An 18996-nucleotide genomic window follows, 5' to 3' on the forward strand; every position below is an offset into this window, starting at 1 on the left:
CTTGGAGACTTTGAGTTTTCCCCTTTATTTGTATGTCTTTTTCCTTATATCTTATCATCAAAATAAGGCATAGTAAATAATTTAGGGTACTAGTATATTTAGCACATTAAATTATCTTATACTGAGGCAAGCAAGCAAATTGCATGTTACTTTCTGTATTAAATATAGCCTAAAACAGTCATTATTTTAGGTTGGTGGTTTTTGTTTCACTTCCTAATTCTACAACTATCCTCAGTCCTCCTATGTTGAATGGTCTCCTTCTCTCAGTCTTTTTAAACATTTTTATTTTGAGACTCTTCAAACATAAAGGAAAATAGGAAAAATACTCCTCTCCATAATATACTCATCATTTCCCCCTTAAGTATTTTTAAATAAATTGTAAGCGTTGCGACATTTCCGTCAGATTTTTCGATACTTCAGTATGTCTAGGATTTTTTTTTTTTTTTTTTTTTTTTTTTTTTGAGACAGAGTCTCACTTGTTGCCCAGGCTAGAGTGAGTGCCGTGGCGTCAGCCTAGCTCACAGCAACCTCAAACTCCTGGGCTCAAGCGATCCTCCTGCCTCAGCCTCCCGAGTAGCTGGGACTACAGGCATGCGCCACCATGCCCGGCTAATTTTTTCTATATATATTAGTTGGCCAATTAATTTCTTTCTGTTTATAGTAGAGACGAGGTCTCGCTCTTGCTCAGGCTGGTTTCGAACTCCTGACCTTGAGCAATCCGCCCGTCTCGGCCTCCCAGAGAGCTAGGATTACAGGCGTGAGCCACCGCGCCCGGCCTAGGATTTTTTTTTAAATCATTTTCCTAATTATATATACCATTATTCTAAGAAAATTAATTTTAATGCTCTAATGTTATCTAATGGTCAGTTTATATGCACATTTCTCCAGTTGTCCCCAAAATGTCTTAATGTCTTTTGCACCTGCTTTGCCTTTTTTTTCCGTCAGCAACTGTTGTCTGACTATTTTGCAACTTGGTTGTTTCAAGCAGAATCTAACTTAAGGACCAAACTTTGCATTTGATTGTTATATCTCTTAGGTCTTTGTCGTTTTAGAGACAAGATCTCCCTATGTTGCCCAAGCTGGGTGTTTTTTGATCTAGTAATAGTCCCCGCCATCTTTCTTTTTCTCCAAGACATTGACTTATTTTTTCTATTTAGTAGAGATGGAGGGTGTCACTGTTGCTCAGGCTGGTCTCGAACTCCTGAGCTCAAGCAATCCTCCTGCCTAGGTCTCCCAGAGTGCTAGGATTACGGGAGTGAGTAATGTCTTGCGACTGGCCAAGACATTGACTTATTAAACAGACCCAGGCCAGTTGACTTGCAGAAGTGTCATTCTGAATTTGTCAGATTGTTTCATCCTGATGATGATTAACTTGTTCTTCTGTCCTGCATTTCCTGTAACGTGGAATTTTGAATCAAGGGCTTGATTAGACCCAAGTTGAACATTTTTACAAGAATGCTTTAAAAGTTACGGTATATATTTTATAAAGTGTTAAATTGGAATGTATGGGTATTTCTTCTCCTGTCTTTTTTTTTTTTTTTTTTTTTGAGACAGAGTCTCGCTTTGTTGCCTAGGCTAGAGTGAGTGCCATGGCGTCAGCCTAGCTCACAGCAACCTCAAACTCCTGGGCTCAAGCAATCCTTCTGCCTCAGCCTCCCAAGTAGCTGGGACTACAGGCATGAGCCACCATGCCCGGCTAATTTTTTCTATATATATTAGTTGGCCAATTAGTTTCTTTCTATTTTATAGTAGAGACGGGGTCTCGCTCTTGCTCAGGCTGGTTTCGAACTCCTGACCTTGAGCAATCCGCCCGCCTCGGCCTCCCAGAGAGTTAGGATTACAGGCGTGAGCCACCGCGCCTGGCCTTCTCCTCCTGTCTTTGATAATAAGTTTGGTCACTAGACTTAAGGAGGTGATAGCCAAAAATCTTCATTGTAGAATAACTTTCCCTTGTAACTGGCACATAATCTATGGGGAAATACTTTGGTGGCATGCGAGTGCCCAGTTCCCCAGCAGTCTTTCACCTGTGTGCCTTAGTATCAATTTTCAATCCTTGCCTGAATCACTTATTAGAGTTGTGAATTGATGATTTTCAAGTAATTCTATTATTTCTACAATTTTTAGCTGATACATTTCTATTAAAAAAAGTTTGCCATCACTAGTTGGGGCTATTTAGTTACCATGAAATGCAATTCCAACTGGAAAGGCAGGATAAGTTTTAAATCTTTATTTTCATTTTTAAATAAACTTTATGTTTTAGAGCAGTTTTACGTTTGCAGCCAAATTGGGCAGACGGTACAGAGATTTCCCATGTATTTTCTGCTTCCCAAACATGCATAGTTCTCCCCATTATCAACATTTCCCTACCAGAGTGGTATGTTTGTTAAAACTGATGAACGTACATTGACGTAACACTTAACACCCAAAGTTCATTGTTTATATTAGGTTTTTTCTTTAGTTTTCAACATTGAGATGAAGGAGTTGGTATTTTAGTTGCTCTGATGGTAGCATCCTTCTCTCTTGAATCAAACCTACTTTCTGTCTGGCCTGTGGATCTAACCCTTTGGTTTAGGGTTAAGATAATTTATTCAAAATGGATTTTCATTGTCAGCATTGGTATTCTGAAGGCTCATAAAAATTTCTCTCATTTCTCTTTTCTGAGTACAGATTAGACCCACTAGACAGTTTCTCTGAAAACACCTGTACATCCAGGCTTTTTCTCATTGATTTGTTTTTGGTCAGCTCAGCTAATAGTTTATATTTTTCAGTCTCTCCTATGTTCTTTCACTTAGAAGTACTCTCTTAGTATAAACATTATCATGTCATCAACCTTCATGGGTGTTACTATTGTTACTTTACCATTTGGATAAACTTAGGAATGTATGTACATATATAGATACTGGGGAAAGTATTTTCTCTACAGTTTTAAAAACTTTTCCCCACTGAGGAGTTGGACTCTAACAAATCATATACAAAAGTTTCAATGATGGCAGTAATTACAAGATATTTCTCTTCAAAAAAATTGGATAACTTCTAGATTTATCAATGGGCAAACTAAATTTACTCCAAAAAATGTATTATATAATACCTCAAATATTTGCTGAGTTTAATTTTTCAGGGTAATTTCTTACCTTTAAAATACAGTAAAACTCTACTACAGTATGACAGTGGGGGGATTTTTAAAAATCTTCATGTTGTAGTGTTCTGATAAGAGACCACCTCCCAGTTCTCTTACTAGAAGCAAAACTTTTGCAATGTGACTCTACTCACTGTGTCAGAAAACAGACGCTTAGGTATATTACATAAGAAAAATACATAGCTCCCATGCATGGGCTTCTTTTTCTTTTCTGAAAAGTGATTTGCTTAGTGATATAGTAGTTTTCATTATTTGAGGCATTTATGTTCTCTAAAGTTGTTGAATCAACAACTACTGGAGTATTTTTCTTAGGAAAAATATGGAATTAAGTCTAGGTTTGGTGGCTCATGCCTGTATTCCTAGCATTCGTGGAGGCTGAGGTGGGAGGATTGCTTGAGGCCAGGAGTTGGAGAACAGCCTGAGCAAGAGTGAGACCCTGTCTTTACAAAAAATAGAAAAATTAGCTGGGCATAGTGCTATGCGCCTGTAGTCCCAGGTACTCGGGAGACTGAAGCAGGAGGATCATTTGAGGTTGCAATGAGTATGATCACGCCCCTGCACCCTAGTCCAGGAGACCAAGCAAGGGCCTGTCTCAAAAAAAAGGAAAAATATGGGATTAAGTTTAAGTTTCTAAAAGCCTCTGGTCACAACATTTTTGTCAACCCATCAATACATAACCGTGTTTTATGTGTGTTGTTTGTATTTAAAGACATCTTATTTAATGTGTAGTCATGTGTCGATTAACAGAAGGGATACATTCTGAGAAATGTGTCATTATGTGATTTCATCGTTGTGCAGACATCACAAAATATACTTACACAAATCTGGTGTGGCCTATACACATGTAACCTATATGGAATAGCCTATTGCTCCTAGGCTACAAATGTGTACAGCATGTTACTATACTGAAAACAATAGGCATTTGTAACAGAGTGGAAATTATATGTGTATCCAAACATAGAAAAAGTATAGTAAAAATATAGCTATAAAAAATTTTAAAAGAGTGTACTTTAATACAGCACTTACCATGAATGGAGCTTGCAGGACTGGAAATTGCTCTGGGTTAGTCAGTGTTTGAGTGGAGAGTGAATGTGAAGGCCTAGGACATTATTGGACACTACTGTAGACTTTATAAACATCATACACTTAAGCTATAGTAAATTTATGAAAAAGCATTTTTTTTTTTTTTGAGACAGTGTCTCTGTTGCCCGGACTGGAGTGCCGTGTCATCAGCCTAGCTCACAACAACCTCCAACTCCTGGACTCGGGTGATCCTTCTGCCCCAGCCTCCCCGAGTAGCTGGGACTACTGGCATGCGTTACCACGCCCAGATAATTTTTTCTGTATATTTTTTAGTTGTCCAGCTAATTTCTTCTGTTTTTAGTAGAGATGAGGTCTTGCTCTTGCTCAGGCTGGTCTCCAACTCCTGAGCTGAAACGACCCGCCCGCTTTGGCCTCCCAGAGTACAAGGATTACAGGCATGAGCCACTGCACCGGCCTTTTTCTTTCTTAAATAATACATTAAGCTTAGCTTACTATAGCTTTTTTACTTTATAAACTTTAATTTTTTTAACGTTTTGATTCTTTTATAGTAACATTTAGCTTAAAACACAAACATATGTATAGCTGTACAAAATTTTCTTTATATTCTAACAGCTTTTATCTGCTTTTAAATTTTTAAATTTATTTTTAGCTTTTTAACCTTTCTTTTTTAAATGAAGACACAAACACATTACCCTATGCTTACACAGACTCAGGATCATCAGCATCATTATCTTCCATCTCCACATCTTGATCCCACAGGAAAGTCTTCATTGGCAATACATACATAAAGCTGTGTTCACCTGTAATAACAATGCCTTCTTCTGAAATACCTCCTAAAAAACTTTCCTGAGGCTGTTTTATAGTTAACTTTTTTTAGAAGTAGGAGTACACTCTAAATTAATGATAAAATATAGTAGATACATAAACCAGTAACTTAGTTGTTTTTTATTATTAGCAAGTAAAGTGTGCTATACATAATTATATGTGCTGTACTTTTTATTTTTATTTATTTATTTTTTTTGAGACAGAGTCTTGCTTTGTTGCCCAGGCTAGAGTGAATGCCATGGTGTCAGCCTAGCTCACAGCAACCTCAAACTCCTGGGCTCAAGCAATCCTGGTGCCTCAGCCTCCCTAGTAGCTGGGACTACAGCCATGCGCCACCATGCCCGCCTAATTTTTTCTAATATATTAGTTGGCCAATTAATTTCTTTCTATTTATAGTAGAGACGGGGGTCTCATTCTTGCTCAGGCAGGTTTTGAACTCCTGACCTCAAGCAATCCTCCCGCCTCGGCCTCCCAGAGTGCTAGGATTACAGGTGTGAGCCACTGTGCCTAGCCTGTGCTGTACTTTTCTTTTTTTTTTTTTTTTTGAGACAGAGTCTCGCTTTGTTGCCCAGGCTAGAGTGAGTGCCATGGCATCAGCCTAGCTCACAGCAACCTCAAACTCCCGGGCTCAAGCGATCCTCCTGCCTCAGCCTCCCCAAGTAGCTGGGACTACAGGCATGCGCCACCATGCCCGGCTAATTTTTTCTATTTATATTAGTTGGCCAATTAATTTCTTTGTATTTATAATAGAGATGGGGTCTCACTCTTGCTCAGGCTGGTTTCGAACTCCTGACCTCGAGCAATCTGCCCGCCTCAGCCTCCCAGAGAGCTAGGATTACAGGCGTGAGCCACCGCACCCGGGTACTGTGCTGTACTTTTATATGACTGCCAGTGCAGTATGTTTGTTTCTACCAGCATCACCACAAACATGAGTAACGCATCATGCTAGAACATTAGGATTAGGCAATAGGAATTTTTCAGCTCCGTTATAATCTTATAGGATTACCATTGTATATGCAGTCTGTCATTGACCAAAAAGCAGTTATTGACACATGGCTGTTGATTCATTGTTGATTCATTAATATTGAACTCACACCAACAGCACTATAACTCATTCACTACCCTTTTAAAAAGTGGAACTGGCTCTTCTGGGTCCATTTACACTAGTTTGTAAAGTGGATTACACTTCACCATTGTATGTAGGAAATCTTGCCCTAATTTTTTTTAGCTATAACTTTTTTTTACCACATTTACTATATGAGGGAATGATACTGGGACCTACAACCTCTAGTCTCTCATTAGCGTCTCCTGTCTCTGGTAAATAAGTTTCTTTTTTTTAAACATCTCACTGGTAGACAAATAAGTTTCTTAATATGCTTTTTTTTTTTTTTTTTTTTTTTTTTTTTTTTTTTTTTTTGAGAAAGAGTCTCACTGTCTTGCCTGGGCTAGAGTGCCATGGCATCAGCCTAGCTCACAGCAGCCTCAAACTCCTGGGCTCAAGTGATCCTCCTGCCTCAGCCTCTCGGGTAGCTGGGACTACAGGCACGTGCCACCATGCCTGGCTAATTTTTTCTATTTTTTTAGTTGTTTGGCTAATTTCTTCCTATTTTTAGTAGAGATGGGGTCTCACTCTTGCTCAGGCTGGTCTCTAACTCCTGAACTCAAGCAATCCTCCTGCCTTGGCCTCCCAGAGTGCTAGGATTATAGTCATGAGCCACCGCGCCTGGCCTTAATATGCGTTTCTTAAAGAATGTAATAATCAATCTTAGATCTTCCCATAAGAATATTATATTAGTATAATGTATTGTCCAATGAGAAGTCTGTATTAAGATTGAATTTTATGAGTTTAGATAACCTCTAAAAATCTGTGTTTCAAGTATTATCTTCCTCAATTTAGCCAAAGTTTAGTTGTTTTAATTTGGCTACTAAGTAATCCTTGGGAGGAATATATTGCAAGAAGAGAGGTTTAAATTTAGAAAATAAAATTCTCCCATTTTATTTTATTTTCTTCCAATAGGCATCATTGTGACATTTAGTCTGCTTATAGTAGACATTCAATAAATATTTGTAGATGTCATGTATAATATTTAGAAAGAAAATACAAAACTAATATTTTAGAATTTTAGTTATTTGGGTTTTTAATTAATATTTGTATTTGGTTTTAGGGTGGATCTATTTTATTAATAACAGGTCCTCCTGGATGTGGAAAGACAACTACTATAAAAATACTGTCAAAGGAACATGGTATTCAAGTACAAGAGTGGATTAATCCAGTTTTACCAGACTTCCAAAAAAATGATTTCAAGGAGATGTTTAATCCTGGTAAGGTTAAGCTTTACTTTTGTAGAAGATAGTGGAAATAGTGGAGAAAACTTGTGCTTAATAGAGCTTTCTGATCAATCTATGTGAGTGCATTTTCTACCCTACTTCCCAATTTCATACAGAAGTAATTTCAGGAGAAGGAAGGGAAGCATGCCTCCAATAGTGGAGAATGGAATTTTGAGGATTATGTCTTAACTGTTTTCTTAGATAACAAGCTATTCTGTTTACATTATTTGTGTGGTTGTTTCCAGGCTCTGGATGGGAGGTTAGACAGTGTTAAATAAGATGGGTTTTTTTCTTTATTTTTTTCCCCCCATTTTCTAATGTTTGTAGAGACGGGGGTCTCCCGCTCTTGCTCAGTCTGGTTTCAAACTCTGACCTCAATCAGTCCTCCTGCCCTGGCCTCTCAACGTGCTAGGATTACAGCCGTGAGCCACCTCATCCTGCCATCTTTTTATTTGTAAAATGTCAATCAAGCTTTAAGATGTGTTAAAGGAACTTGCTTTCCAACCAGATAGTTAACTTAGATCAGTAGATACCTATTAGAATAAGATCAATCCAAAGCAAAGCAAAAGGCAAAGACTGTCTTTGGAAGAAGGCCTTAAGATAACCATTCAAAATATTATAATAGTACCAATTTAAGGATGTATTACATTGTAACTTCACACATATGTGTATATTCTTTATCATTTTTATCTTTTGTATTTTTTATTATTGATTCTATAGATCAGGCATCCTCAAACTATGGCCTGCGGGCCACATGCTGGTGTTTTTGCCTGTTTGTTTTTTTACTTCAAAATAAGATATGTGCAGTGTGCATAGGAATTTGTTCATAGTTTTTTTTTAAACTATAGTCTGGCCCTCCAGCGGTCTGAGGGACAGTGAACTGGCCCCCTGTTTAAAAAGTTTGACGAGGCCGGGAATGGTGGCTCACACCTGTAATCCTAGCACTCTGGGAGGCCATGGCGGGTGGATTGTACGAGGTCAGGAGTTCGAAATCAGCCTGAGCAAGAGCGAGACCCCATTTCTACTATAAATAGAAATTAATTGGCCAACTAAAAATATATAGAAAAAATTAGCCAGGCATGGTGGCACATGCCTGTAGTCCCAGCTACTAGGCAGGCTGAGGCAGCAGGATTGCTTGAGCCCAGGAGTTTGAGGTTGCTATGAGCTAGGCTGATGCCATGGCACTCACTCTAGCCTGGACGACAAAGCGAGACTCTGTCTCAAAAAAAAAAAAAAAAATGAGGACCCCTGCTATAGATGGTTAAACCTAGGGTTAGCCAAAACTTCTAGACTGCTTTGAAGGGAAAGGGGTTTTATAGAAGGACAGTTTTATTTTAATGTAGAATATTCCTCAAAATCCCTTCTGGGCTCCTTTTTTAATGTGATCTGTGTATGCCACATCTTTGGTATGCATAGCCTTATGATGCTAATATCCCATGCTCTTGGAATTTTACTGCTTTCTAGATAGTAACATTACTCTTGACAGTCCAATAAGTATTTATTTAAGCAATCTTCTATATGAAATATGCCTTCAGAGAAACTTCCCTAACCCTCAGGTTCACTGATCAGTTATTCTTTTTTGTTGTTAAACCTTTATTACTGAAGATAATTCATTTTTAGGCTCACACTTATTTGGAGAGTCTTCATTGTGTAGGCCAAAGTCATAATTATTTTTACCAGTTTGTATGAATGTTAAGCTGACAGCTGTGTTGCAGATTCAGTTAATTCCATGTTACATTTATTGATATAGAAAAATTACTGTTGTCCATGTTGACTCTTGTCTTTTGAAATGAATATTCTATTTTAAATTTGAATAATTTTTCTTAATTAGAAAGCAGTCTACAGTATTGTGAGCTGCATCATGGATATGTAGATATATTTATTTGTATGTGTGTATATAATATTGATATATATATAAGTTTTTGAAAGTAAAAGTGGCAAATGTGTTTCCTTTCAGAATCAAACTTCCACATATTTCCGTATCAGTCTCAGATAGCAGTTTTCAAAGAGTTTCTACTAAGAGCAACAAAGTATAACAAGCTACAAATGCTTGGAGATGATCTGAGAACTGATAAGAAGATAATTCTGGTTGAAGTAAGGACAACTTTTAAAATTCTGCTATAGCTATTGAATAAACAATTGTGGGATATATCTTATGTGATAATATTAACTCTCTCCATGGTAGTAATAGTGGTAAAATATAACACAAAAGCTTTGCAATAGCAGAAACCTAATGTCTTTTTCAGTAAACTTGAATAATTAGAACTGTAGGTTAATGAACTTTTAAAATGTAATGGTTTAAACATAGAAAACCAAAAGAAATGTTTGGAAATTAACTTCTCAGGAAAAATACTTTACCTTGTAAAGCAGCCCTAAGAAATTTGATCTGAAAATTGAGGTTCCCATTGATGCATATTACTATTTAGGATATCAGTCTGCTTCACGTTTTCTATAATTTTTGTGAAAGTTCTGGTTTTTATTTATCTCAGTAAACATAAATCTGAAAATAAATTTGCATTGGAATAAATCTAATATTTGTCCTTTATTTTTAATAGGATTTACCTAACCAGTTTTATCGAGATCCACATATTTTACATGAAGTTCTAAGGTAAGTTTCAGTGAGGTATTCTAGAACTCCAAATTAAATGGCAAATAGCTTAAATTTCAACATTGCCATATTTTGTTATTTTAGGAAGTATGTGCAGATTGGCCGATGTCCTCTTATATTTATAATCTCTGACAGTCTCAGTGGATATAATAATCAAAGGTTATTGTTTCCCAAAGAAATTCAAGAAGAATGCTCTATCTCAAATATTAGGTAAGAATGAAATTTCTGCTTGTAAAGTTTACCTGCATGTTATATTTTTAAATTATTTAACCACCATCTTTCTTTATAAAACTTTTACAGTTTCAACCCCGTGGCACCAACAATTATGATGAAATTTCTTAATCGAATAGCGACTATAGAAGCTAACAAGGTAAATCTCTGATTAATTGACTCTTACACTGTAAATATAGAAAGCCCAACTTAAATAGTATTATGTAAACAAGAGGAGTTGGTAATGTATATTATTTTGATTTTCAGAATTAAAATATTTTATTATACTCAATAAGACTTTTTTTTTTTTTTGAGACAGAGTCTCGCGCTTTGTTGCCCAGGCTAGAGTGAGTGCCATGGCGTCAGCCTAGCTCACAGCAACCTCAATCTCCTGGGCTCAAGCAACCCTACTGCCTCAGCCTCCCTAGTAGCTGGGACTACAGGCATGCGCCACCATGCCCAGCTAATTTTTTCTATATATATTAGTTGACCAATTAATTTCTTTCTATTTTTATAGTAGAGACGGGGTCTTGCTCTTGCTCAGGCTGGTTTCGAACTCCTGACCTGGAGCAATCCGCCCGCCTCGGCCTTCCAGAGTGCTAGGATTACAGGCGTGAGCCACCCCGCCCAGCCTCAATAAGACTATTAATATGTAGAAAATCCTAGAAAAGAGATAGATGTTCATGTAAATTTTGTAGATTTTTCAGATTTTTTGCATATTTAATTTTTTGCCATGTTTTGAGGTCTGTGTGTGTGTACATGTATATATTTGTATGTTTGTGTGTATATATAATGAAAAAAAGAGTAAGAACTTCAGAATATAACCTGGTCAAAGTAAAACAATGCAGTATTTACTGCTCCTGAAATTTTACCTTAAATTATGATAAGTTATTGACAGTTGTAACCTTCGTAGGCAGACTGGTGTTTTAACATGAAGGCTTTTTAGTATCCATACTTGAAAGAATCTAATTGACTTCCACTAAGTTTAGAAAATTGGTTGGATGTTTTTGTTGTTGTTATTATTTTTAAGAAATATTTCTTTAAATTTACATTTCTCATTTTAGAATGGAGGAAAAATCAGTGTACCTGACAAAACTTCTCTAGAGTTGCTCTGTCAAGGATGTTCTGGTGATATCAGAAGTGCAATAAATAGCCTCCAGTTTTCTTCTTCAAAAGGTAACTATGAAAGATACATTTATGTGGCATTATATAGTTAATTAACTTTCCCTTAATTCTTCATGAAATGAAATCAAACTAAACATTTTAGCTTTTAATTGGTATATACCTGTGTACACTTAATTTTTCTTATTGAGAAAGGGACTTAAAATTATATGTGTACACATGCATATATACCCCTCTGTGAATATATCATAGTAAATACTCTTGTGTCTGTTTGAGACAAAACTTGATTCATTTATATGGTTTGTTACTTTACCCTTCAAAATTATTTCAGAATGAGACTTCCTAAGTGAAAATCCTGGGTCTACCACTTACCAGTTGTATAGGCCTATGCAAGTCCCTTTATCTTTTTGTACCTTTATATTCCTACCTTTTATGACAATTTATCTCACAGGGTTATATAAAGAATAAGGGATGAGACTGGGCGCGGTGGCTCACGCCTGTAATCCTAGCACTCTGGGAGGCGGAGGCAGGCAGATTGCTCGAGGTCAGGAATTCGAAATCAGCCTGAGCAAGAGCGAGACCCTATCTCTGCTATAAATAAAAAGAAGTTAATTGGCCAACTAAGATATATATAGAAAAAATTAGCCGGGCATGGTGGTACATGCCTGTAGTCCCAGCTACTTGGGAGGCTGAGACAGTAGGATTGCTTGAGCCCAGCAGATTGAGCTTGCTGTGAGCTAGGCTGATGCCACAGCACTCACTCTAGCCTGGGCAACAAAGTGAGACTCTGTTTCAAAAAAAAAAAAGAATAAGGGAGGAAATACTTGTAGAGTACTTCTTAGAGTACTTGATACATAGTAAGGGCTCAAAAAGTGGTCAGCCATGAATAGGTTTAATAGTATTGTGCTGAGATAGGTTTCCTTTTCAACTTACTTCATAATAATTTATATGATATGTCTAATTAATCATTTCCCATTATTGATATGTGAAACATGTAAATAGCCATCAAATCGTAAAAAGATAGTGCCATTAATGGCAATGAGTTACATTTTTGCTTTAGTGATCATAGTTTACTGCACAGTCCTCATTAGAAAACATTAGCAGACTATTTACTTAATTCTTAACATCGAGGAATTTACCATAAAGAAATGAAAGCCATCTGTGGAGCACCCAAAATCCACCTGAAATCATAGTGGTTTGTATCTTTGTTTTTCAAAGTAATTGTGTGGGGATAGGCAACCTTACACAAGTAAAACCAGAATTCTGCTTATTCCTGGGGAAACATATATGTATTGGATACTTAGGTTCACTGCTGGAATTATGGTTTAGAAAGACTGAAATGGGCCAATTTGGGATCCTGACTACCATTTATGACATTATTGCTCTGGGCTCAGAAATTTTAAAGACAGGAAAATAATTTTTGAGTAGGCCAAGAACTATATTACCAATTACATGTTTTTTCATTTAATTCTCAGATTAGCCTAATGAGATAGACAATGCTATGATTCAAATACAGATACTGTGTTCTTTGTGCTTTTTGTTTGTTTGTTTGTTTTTTTGAAACAGAGTCTCACTCTGTTGCCTGGGCTAGAGTGCCATGGCATCAGCCTAGCTCAAAGCAACTTCAAACTCTTGGATTCAAGCAATCCTCCTGCCTTCAGCCTCCCGAATAGCTGGAACTACAGGCGCTTACCACCATGCCTGGCTAATTTTTTGTTTCTATTTTTAGTTGTCCAGCTAATTTTTTTTTCTACTTTTTAGTAGAAATGGGGTCTCACTCTTGCTCAGGCTGTTGTCAAACTCCTGACCTCAAGCAATCTTCCCGCCTCAGCCTCCCAGAGTGCTAGGATTATATGCATGAGCTACCGCGTCCAGCGTTTTTTCTGCTGTTTGAGGATGTTTTTAAGTCACATATTCTGAGTTTTAAATAGACTTAAAAGTGAAATTTGAATACAGGCATATTTACAAACTGGGGACTGTCAAAGTTTGTAGAGAGGTAATACAGCACAGTTGTTAAACATAGATTGTAGAACCAGACTGCCTGGATTCGAATCACTTAATTTCTAACCTTGAGCCAGTTACTTAACCTCTTTATGTCTGTTTTGTTTTGTTTTTGAGACAGTCTCACTTGGTTGCCCAGGCTAGAGTGAGTGCCATGGCGTCAGCCTAGCTCACAGCAACCTCAATCTCCTGGGCTCAAGCGATCCTACTGCCTCAGCCTCCCGAGAAGCTGGGACTACAGGCATGTGCCACCATGCTCAGCTAATTTTTTGTATATATATTTTTAGTTAGTCAATTAATTTCTTCCTATTATAGTAGAGAAGGGGTCTTGCTCTTGCTCTTGCTCAGGCTGGTTTCGAGCTCCTGACCTCGAGCGATCCACCCGCCTGAGCCACTCAGAGTGCTAGGATTACAGGAATGAGCCACTGCTTCTGGCCTATATCTCATTTCTTTAACTGCATCATAATTGTTCTCCCCTCACAGGGTTGTTAGGAGGATTAAATTAATTACATGTATTATGCACTAAGAATAGTACCTTGCACTGTGAGAAACCAAGGTGATATGACTGTACAGGTTGAGTGTTCCTTACCTGAATTGCTTAGGAACAGAAGTATTTCAAGTTTTCCCAGATTTTAAAATATTTGCATCACACCGGTTCATCATTCCTAGTCTAAAAATCTGAAATCTAAAGTGGTCCAGCGAGCATTTCTTTTGAGTGCCATGTTGGTACTCAGAAAGTTTCAGATTTTGGATTTTGGATTCTTGGATTGGGAATGTCAACCTATAATAGTGTGTCATTGTGTATGTGAAAGTTTGAAATCTGTGTCATGAGATACTTTTCAGTAACATTTTATTCCATTTGAATAGCATTAGTAACCCAAAGAGGACTCTGAATCAGTTCACATACCTTATAATTATTTGTTAGAACAATATATTTAATTAGAATATTTAGTATAAAAATATCTGAACTATTCTTTTAATATTTGTATTTTAATTTTAAATATTGTCACTTGGCTGTATATTATTTAGGAGAGAACAATTTATGGCCAAGGAAAAAAGGAGTATCACTAAAACCAGAGGCTGCGCTGTCAAAATCAAAACGAAGAAAAAAACCTGATAGGGTTTTAGAACATCAAGAAGTCCAAGCTATTGGTGGCAAAGATGTTTCTCTGTTTCTCTTCAGAGCTTTGGGAAAAATTCTGTATTGTAAAAGTAAGAAACTATACGTTTTTAAGATTTGTTGGATATTACATAGCCTTACAATGGAAATAAAATACCACATTTTTTTTAAATGTCATGTATTTGATTCTATTATAAGAAAAGGCTAGGGCTAGGTCAGATACTATTTGCCATGGCCTAAGATGTTACAGGAGAATGTATTTAAATAGAGTATTTTCTGACTATGAGCAAGATAAGTAAAAGTAAACTACTATAGGCCATATCCATGTCTGTAAATCTTTAAAATTATAGTTTGCTGAAAGTAAGCCATCAGTCCAACTTTACTGGCAAGTTGGTGGTCCAAAGCCCTTTTAGCATTAGTTTTTAGCCACCAGGACCCTAGCCTAGAGAAATTGTCAGGTACCTTAAGGTTTTTTGCAATCCTCTTGTATTTTGCTGTATTCCACTAGCTTGCTGCTTCCTCAGCCGGAGATGTTCATTGCCCCCTGCTGTCTTCTTTAATGCCTGCTCCCCCTCAGCTTCTCTGCCCCCATTGCCCATCTCCCAGATTGTCCCTCCTTTCAATAGGAAATACCTGTTTTCAGTCTTATGATCATGAAAAAAGGAAATTGGGGCTTCTAAATGGGAACTTTCCTACCACCTGAGGAAAATGAAATGGGCATCACTTAGATGTCAGGGAAGACACCCCTCTGTCCCTGGATCCTCTGAACCTAAGTGGCTATTCCACCAAATTCTTTTTCTTCGACCTTTACTTTTCCTCTCCAGCATTCATTTATACTTTCTTGTATTAGGGAATGGGGTTCCCAATCTCTCATGTAAAGAACAACATCTTTCTACATAGTAAGTAAAAGAGTAAAGACCTCTGTATTGAGATTATAATCAAAGGAAGAAAGCAGCCCAAACCTGGAAAAAGTGATATGGGAGTGCTTTAAGAAATAGAGGATTTTTTGTTTTTGGGGGGTTTTGGTTTATTTTTATTTTGGGATATGATCTCACTCTGTTGCCTGGGCTAGAGTACAGTGGCATCATAGCTCACTGCAACCTCAAATCCAGCGCTCAAGCAATCCTCCTGCTTTAGCATCACAAGTAGCTGGGACAACAGGTGCGTACCACCACACCTGGCTAATTTTTCTCTTTCTTGTAGAGACAGGATCTTGCTACATTGCCCAGGCTGGTCTCAAACTCCTAGCCTCAAGTGATCCTCCTACCTCAGCTTCTCAAGGTGTGAGCCACCTTGCCCAGCTGAGAAATGTATTTTATTTTTTTTTTTTGAGACAGAGCCTCACTTTGTTGCCCAGGCTAAAGTGAGTACCGTGGCATCAGCCTAGCTCACAGCAACCTCAAACTCCTGGGCTCAAGCAATCCTACTGCCTCAGCCTCCCAAGCAGCTTAGGACTACAGGCATGCGCCACCATGCCTGGCTAATTTTTTCTGTATATATTAGTTGGCCAATTAATTTCTTTCTATTTATAGTAGAGATGGGGTCTTGCTCTTGCTCAGGCTGGTTTTGAATTCCTGACCTCGAGCAATCCGCCCGCCTCAGCCTCCCAGAGTGCTAGGGAGAAATGTATTTTAAGTCTAGAAAAGCCATGATCCAGGCATCAGAATTCTAAATTTAGTTCTTGCTAATATTGATAAAATAGGTGTCTCACATAAGCTTCCGGGTATTTTGTTTTTGTTTGTTTTTGAGGCAGGGTCTTGCTCTGTTTCTCAGGCTAGAGTGTAGTGGCATCAGCATAGCTCACCGCACTCTCAAACTCCTGGGTTCAAGCAGTCCTCCTGCCTCAGCCTCTCAAGTAGCTAGAGCTACAGGTGTGTACTAGCACGCTGGGCTAATTTTCATATTTTTGTGGATATGAGATCTCACCTTTGCTCAGGGTTTTTTTTTTCTTTTAAAAGCTTGTTTAGTATTTTGGCATTAAGTGTCAAAAGTGTTGAAAATCTTCAAATGAGAGGTGCTATGTAATTATAAAGATGGTATTATCTTTAATAATTCCAAAAATTTTTTATAGGAGCATCTTTAACGGAATTAGACTCACCTCAGTTGCCTTCTCATTTATCAGAGTATGAACGAGATACTTTACTTGTTCAACCTGAGGTAAGGCCTTTCACGACACTTAGTACTGGTTACAACAGATATATTATTTGTGTGCATATATATCTGACTACTACATTTTTACTAAATTTATGTACATATGCTTCTTTTTGTAGGAAGTAGTAGAAATGTCTCACGTGCCAGGAGAGTTATTTAATTTATATCTTCACCAAAACTACGTAGATTTCTTCATGGATGTAGATGATCTTGTGAGAGCCAGTGAATTTCTAAGTTTTGCAGATATCCTCAGTGGTGACTGGAATGTAAGACCATTTGACTTAAGTGCTTTTGTTTATGAGTATTTCTTCAGAATTAAGTAAAGAAAGTGTACTTTTATCCCTAATCATTTGACAATATTTTATGTGACTCTTCTTCATAACTGTGCTAAAGTTAATCCATCCAACCCAGTATTGGTAAGGATGCTTCAGTAGCTAATCTGATTTTTCTATTGATAATGTAACACTAATTTTTTTCCAAAGCTATTTTCTGATTTTAAAATTAATATATCCTTAGAAAATTTGAGAACCATTGAAAAGTAGATAGAAGCAAAAGAAATACACATCTTTCCGTACTTTATGCTAGTTTTGAAAATGTATCTTTTTTTTTACATATTTGAAATTATTTACTATAAAATTTTTATTTTTTGTTACATCTTAATTCTACCCTGAACAGTACAACAGCCACTAACCGCCTGTGGCTAATTAAATTTAAATTAAATTGAAAATTCAGTTCCTCAGTCACACTAGCCACATCTCCAGTACCCTTTTTTTTTTCTTTTTTTTTGAGACAGAGTCTCGCTTTGTTGCCCAGGCTAGAGTGAGTGCCATGGCATCAGCCTAGCTCACAGCAACCTCAAACTCCTGGGCTGGAGCGATCCTTCTGCCTCAGCCTCCCGAGTAGCTGGGACTACAGGCATGTGCCACCATGCCCGGCTAATTTTTTTTTTTTTTCTGAAAAAATAATTTTTTTTTTTATATATATATCAGTTGGCCAATTAATTTCTTTCTATTTATAGTAGAGACGGGGTCTCGCTCTTGCTCAGGCTGGTTTTGAACTCCTGACCTTGAGCAATCCGCCCGCCTCGGCCTCCCAAGAGCTAGGATTACAGGCGTGAGCCACCGCGCCCGGCCTCCAGTACCTTTTTAACATGTGGTGGATAGCTACCTTTTTAACAACCTAGGTAAAAAACATTTCCATCATTGCAGGAAGTTCTATTGGACAACACTTTTTTTTTTTTTTGATACAGATTCTCACTGTTGCCCAGGTTAAAGTGCCATGGCATCAGCCTAGCTCATGGCAACCTCAAACTCCTGGGCTCAAGCAATCCTTTTGCCTCAGCCTCCAGAGTAGCTAGGACTACAGACATGCGCCACCATTCCCGGCTCATTTTTTCTATATATTTTTAGTTGGCCAATTAATGTCTTTCTATTTTTAATATAGACAGGGTCTTGCTCTTGCTCAGGCTGGTTAAAACTCCTGACCTTGAGCAATCCACCTGCCTCGGCCTCCTAGAGTGCTAGGATTACAGGCGTGAGCCACCATGAATACTGTTTTGATATGTTAGTATTTGTGTTATATAAAATAGCAGTAATAACTAAAATTAGGAAAGATACAAAGAAAACCATTTATGATACAGAATTTCTTTACTTAGTAGTTGCATTTGCTTAATTTTTAAAATTATTATTTCTTTTTTGAAATTTTCCTACGTTTAGATAAGTTAAAAGAATAGTATAGTGCATATTTGTGTATCTTAACTTTTGTTCTTCCATTTTTCACATTTTGCCATATATGCTTAATCTCTCCATGTATTTACACACCTGTTTTTGGCTGAATTTGCAGCCAAAATAATTGTGAAAATTATTTGCAATTCCAAAATTGTTTGGAAAATAATTGCAAATATCATGACACTTAATACTTAACCATGCATAAGGACATTGTTCTATTAGAACCACAATAGCATTATCATACCTAAGAAAGTTAACATTAATTTGGTAACATATTATGCCTATTCAGATTTCCACATTTGCCTTAAAACTATATTTTAAATTATCACTCCCCCAATCCATATTCAAGATCCAATCAGGGTTTACATATTGCATTTGATTGTTATGTCTCAACTGAATGTGCTTTAGATGACTTTGTACCATTATTACTTATAGGGTTGTGGTGATGTTGAAAATAGTAAACACATAGAAACTGAGTATGGTTAGTCTTTTTTTGTGTGTCATTAGTACCAATAATACTATTTTATAAATCTCTTATTTATTTTATGTCTCGTCTCTCATTTGCTAGACACGCTCCTTACTCAGGGAATATAGTACATCTATAGCTACAAGAGGTGTGATACATTCCAACAAAGCCCGAGGATTTGCTCATTGCCAAGTAGGCGGATCGAGTTTTCGACCCTTGCACAAACCTCAGTGGTTTCTAATACATAAAAAGGTAAAA

The 18996-nt window shown here is 37.2% G+C and overlaps 1 protein-coding gene across 6 annotated transcripts in view; it reads left to right on the forward strand.

Moving 5' to 3' along the window:
- Nucleotides 1-18996, forward strand: part of RAD17 (RAD17 checkpoint clamp loader component) — a 34683-nt gene that overhangs the window by 6067 nt on the left and 9620 nt on the right. For all 6 annotated transcript variants that reach the window (XM_012782995.3, XM_012783007.3, XM_020290011.2 and 3 more), the window contains 10 exons: nucleotides 7171-7327; nucleotides 9291-9427; nucleotides 9889-9941; nucleotides 10026-10151; nucleotides 10242-10311; nucleotides 11216-11327; nucleotides 14304-14486; nucleotides 16466-16551; nucleotides 16665-16811; nucleotides 18841-18990. In XM_012782995.3, the coding sequence (XP_012638449.2) occupies nucleotides 7171-7327; nucleotides 9291-9427; nucleotides 9889-9941; nucleotides 10026-10151; nucleotides 10242-10311; nucleotides 11216-11327; nucleotides 14304-14486; nucleotides 16466-16551; nucleotides 16665-16811; nucleotides 18841-18990 (1221 nt within the window). The remainder of the gene's footprint in view (nucleotides 1-7170; nucleotides 7328-9290; nucleotides 9428-9888; nucleotides 9942-10025; nucleotides 10152-10241; nucleotides 10312-11215; nucleotides 11328-14303; nucleotides 14487-16465; nucleotides 16552-16664; nucleotides 16812-18840; nucleotides 18991-18996) is intronic.

Source organism: Microcebus murinus, chromosome 11, assembly GCF_040939455.1.
Source record: "Microcebus murinus isolate Inina chromosome 11, M.murinus_Inina_mat1.0, whole genome shotgun sequence".
Taxonomy (NCBI): Eukaryota; Metazoa; Chordata; class Mammalia; order Primates; family Cheirogaleidae; genus Microcebus; species Microcebus murinus.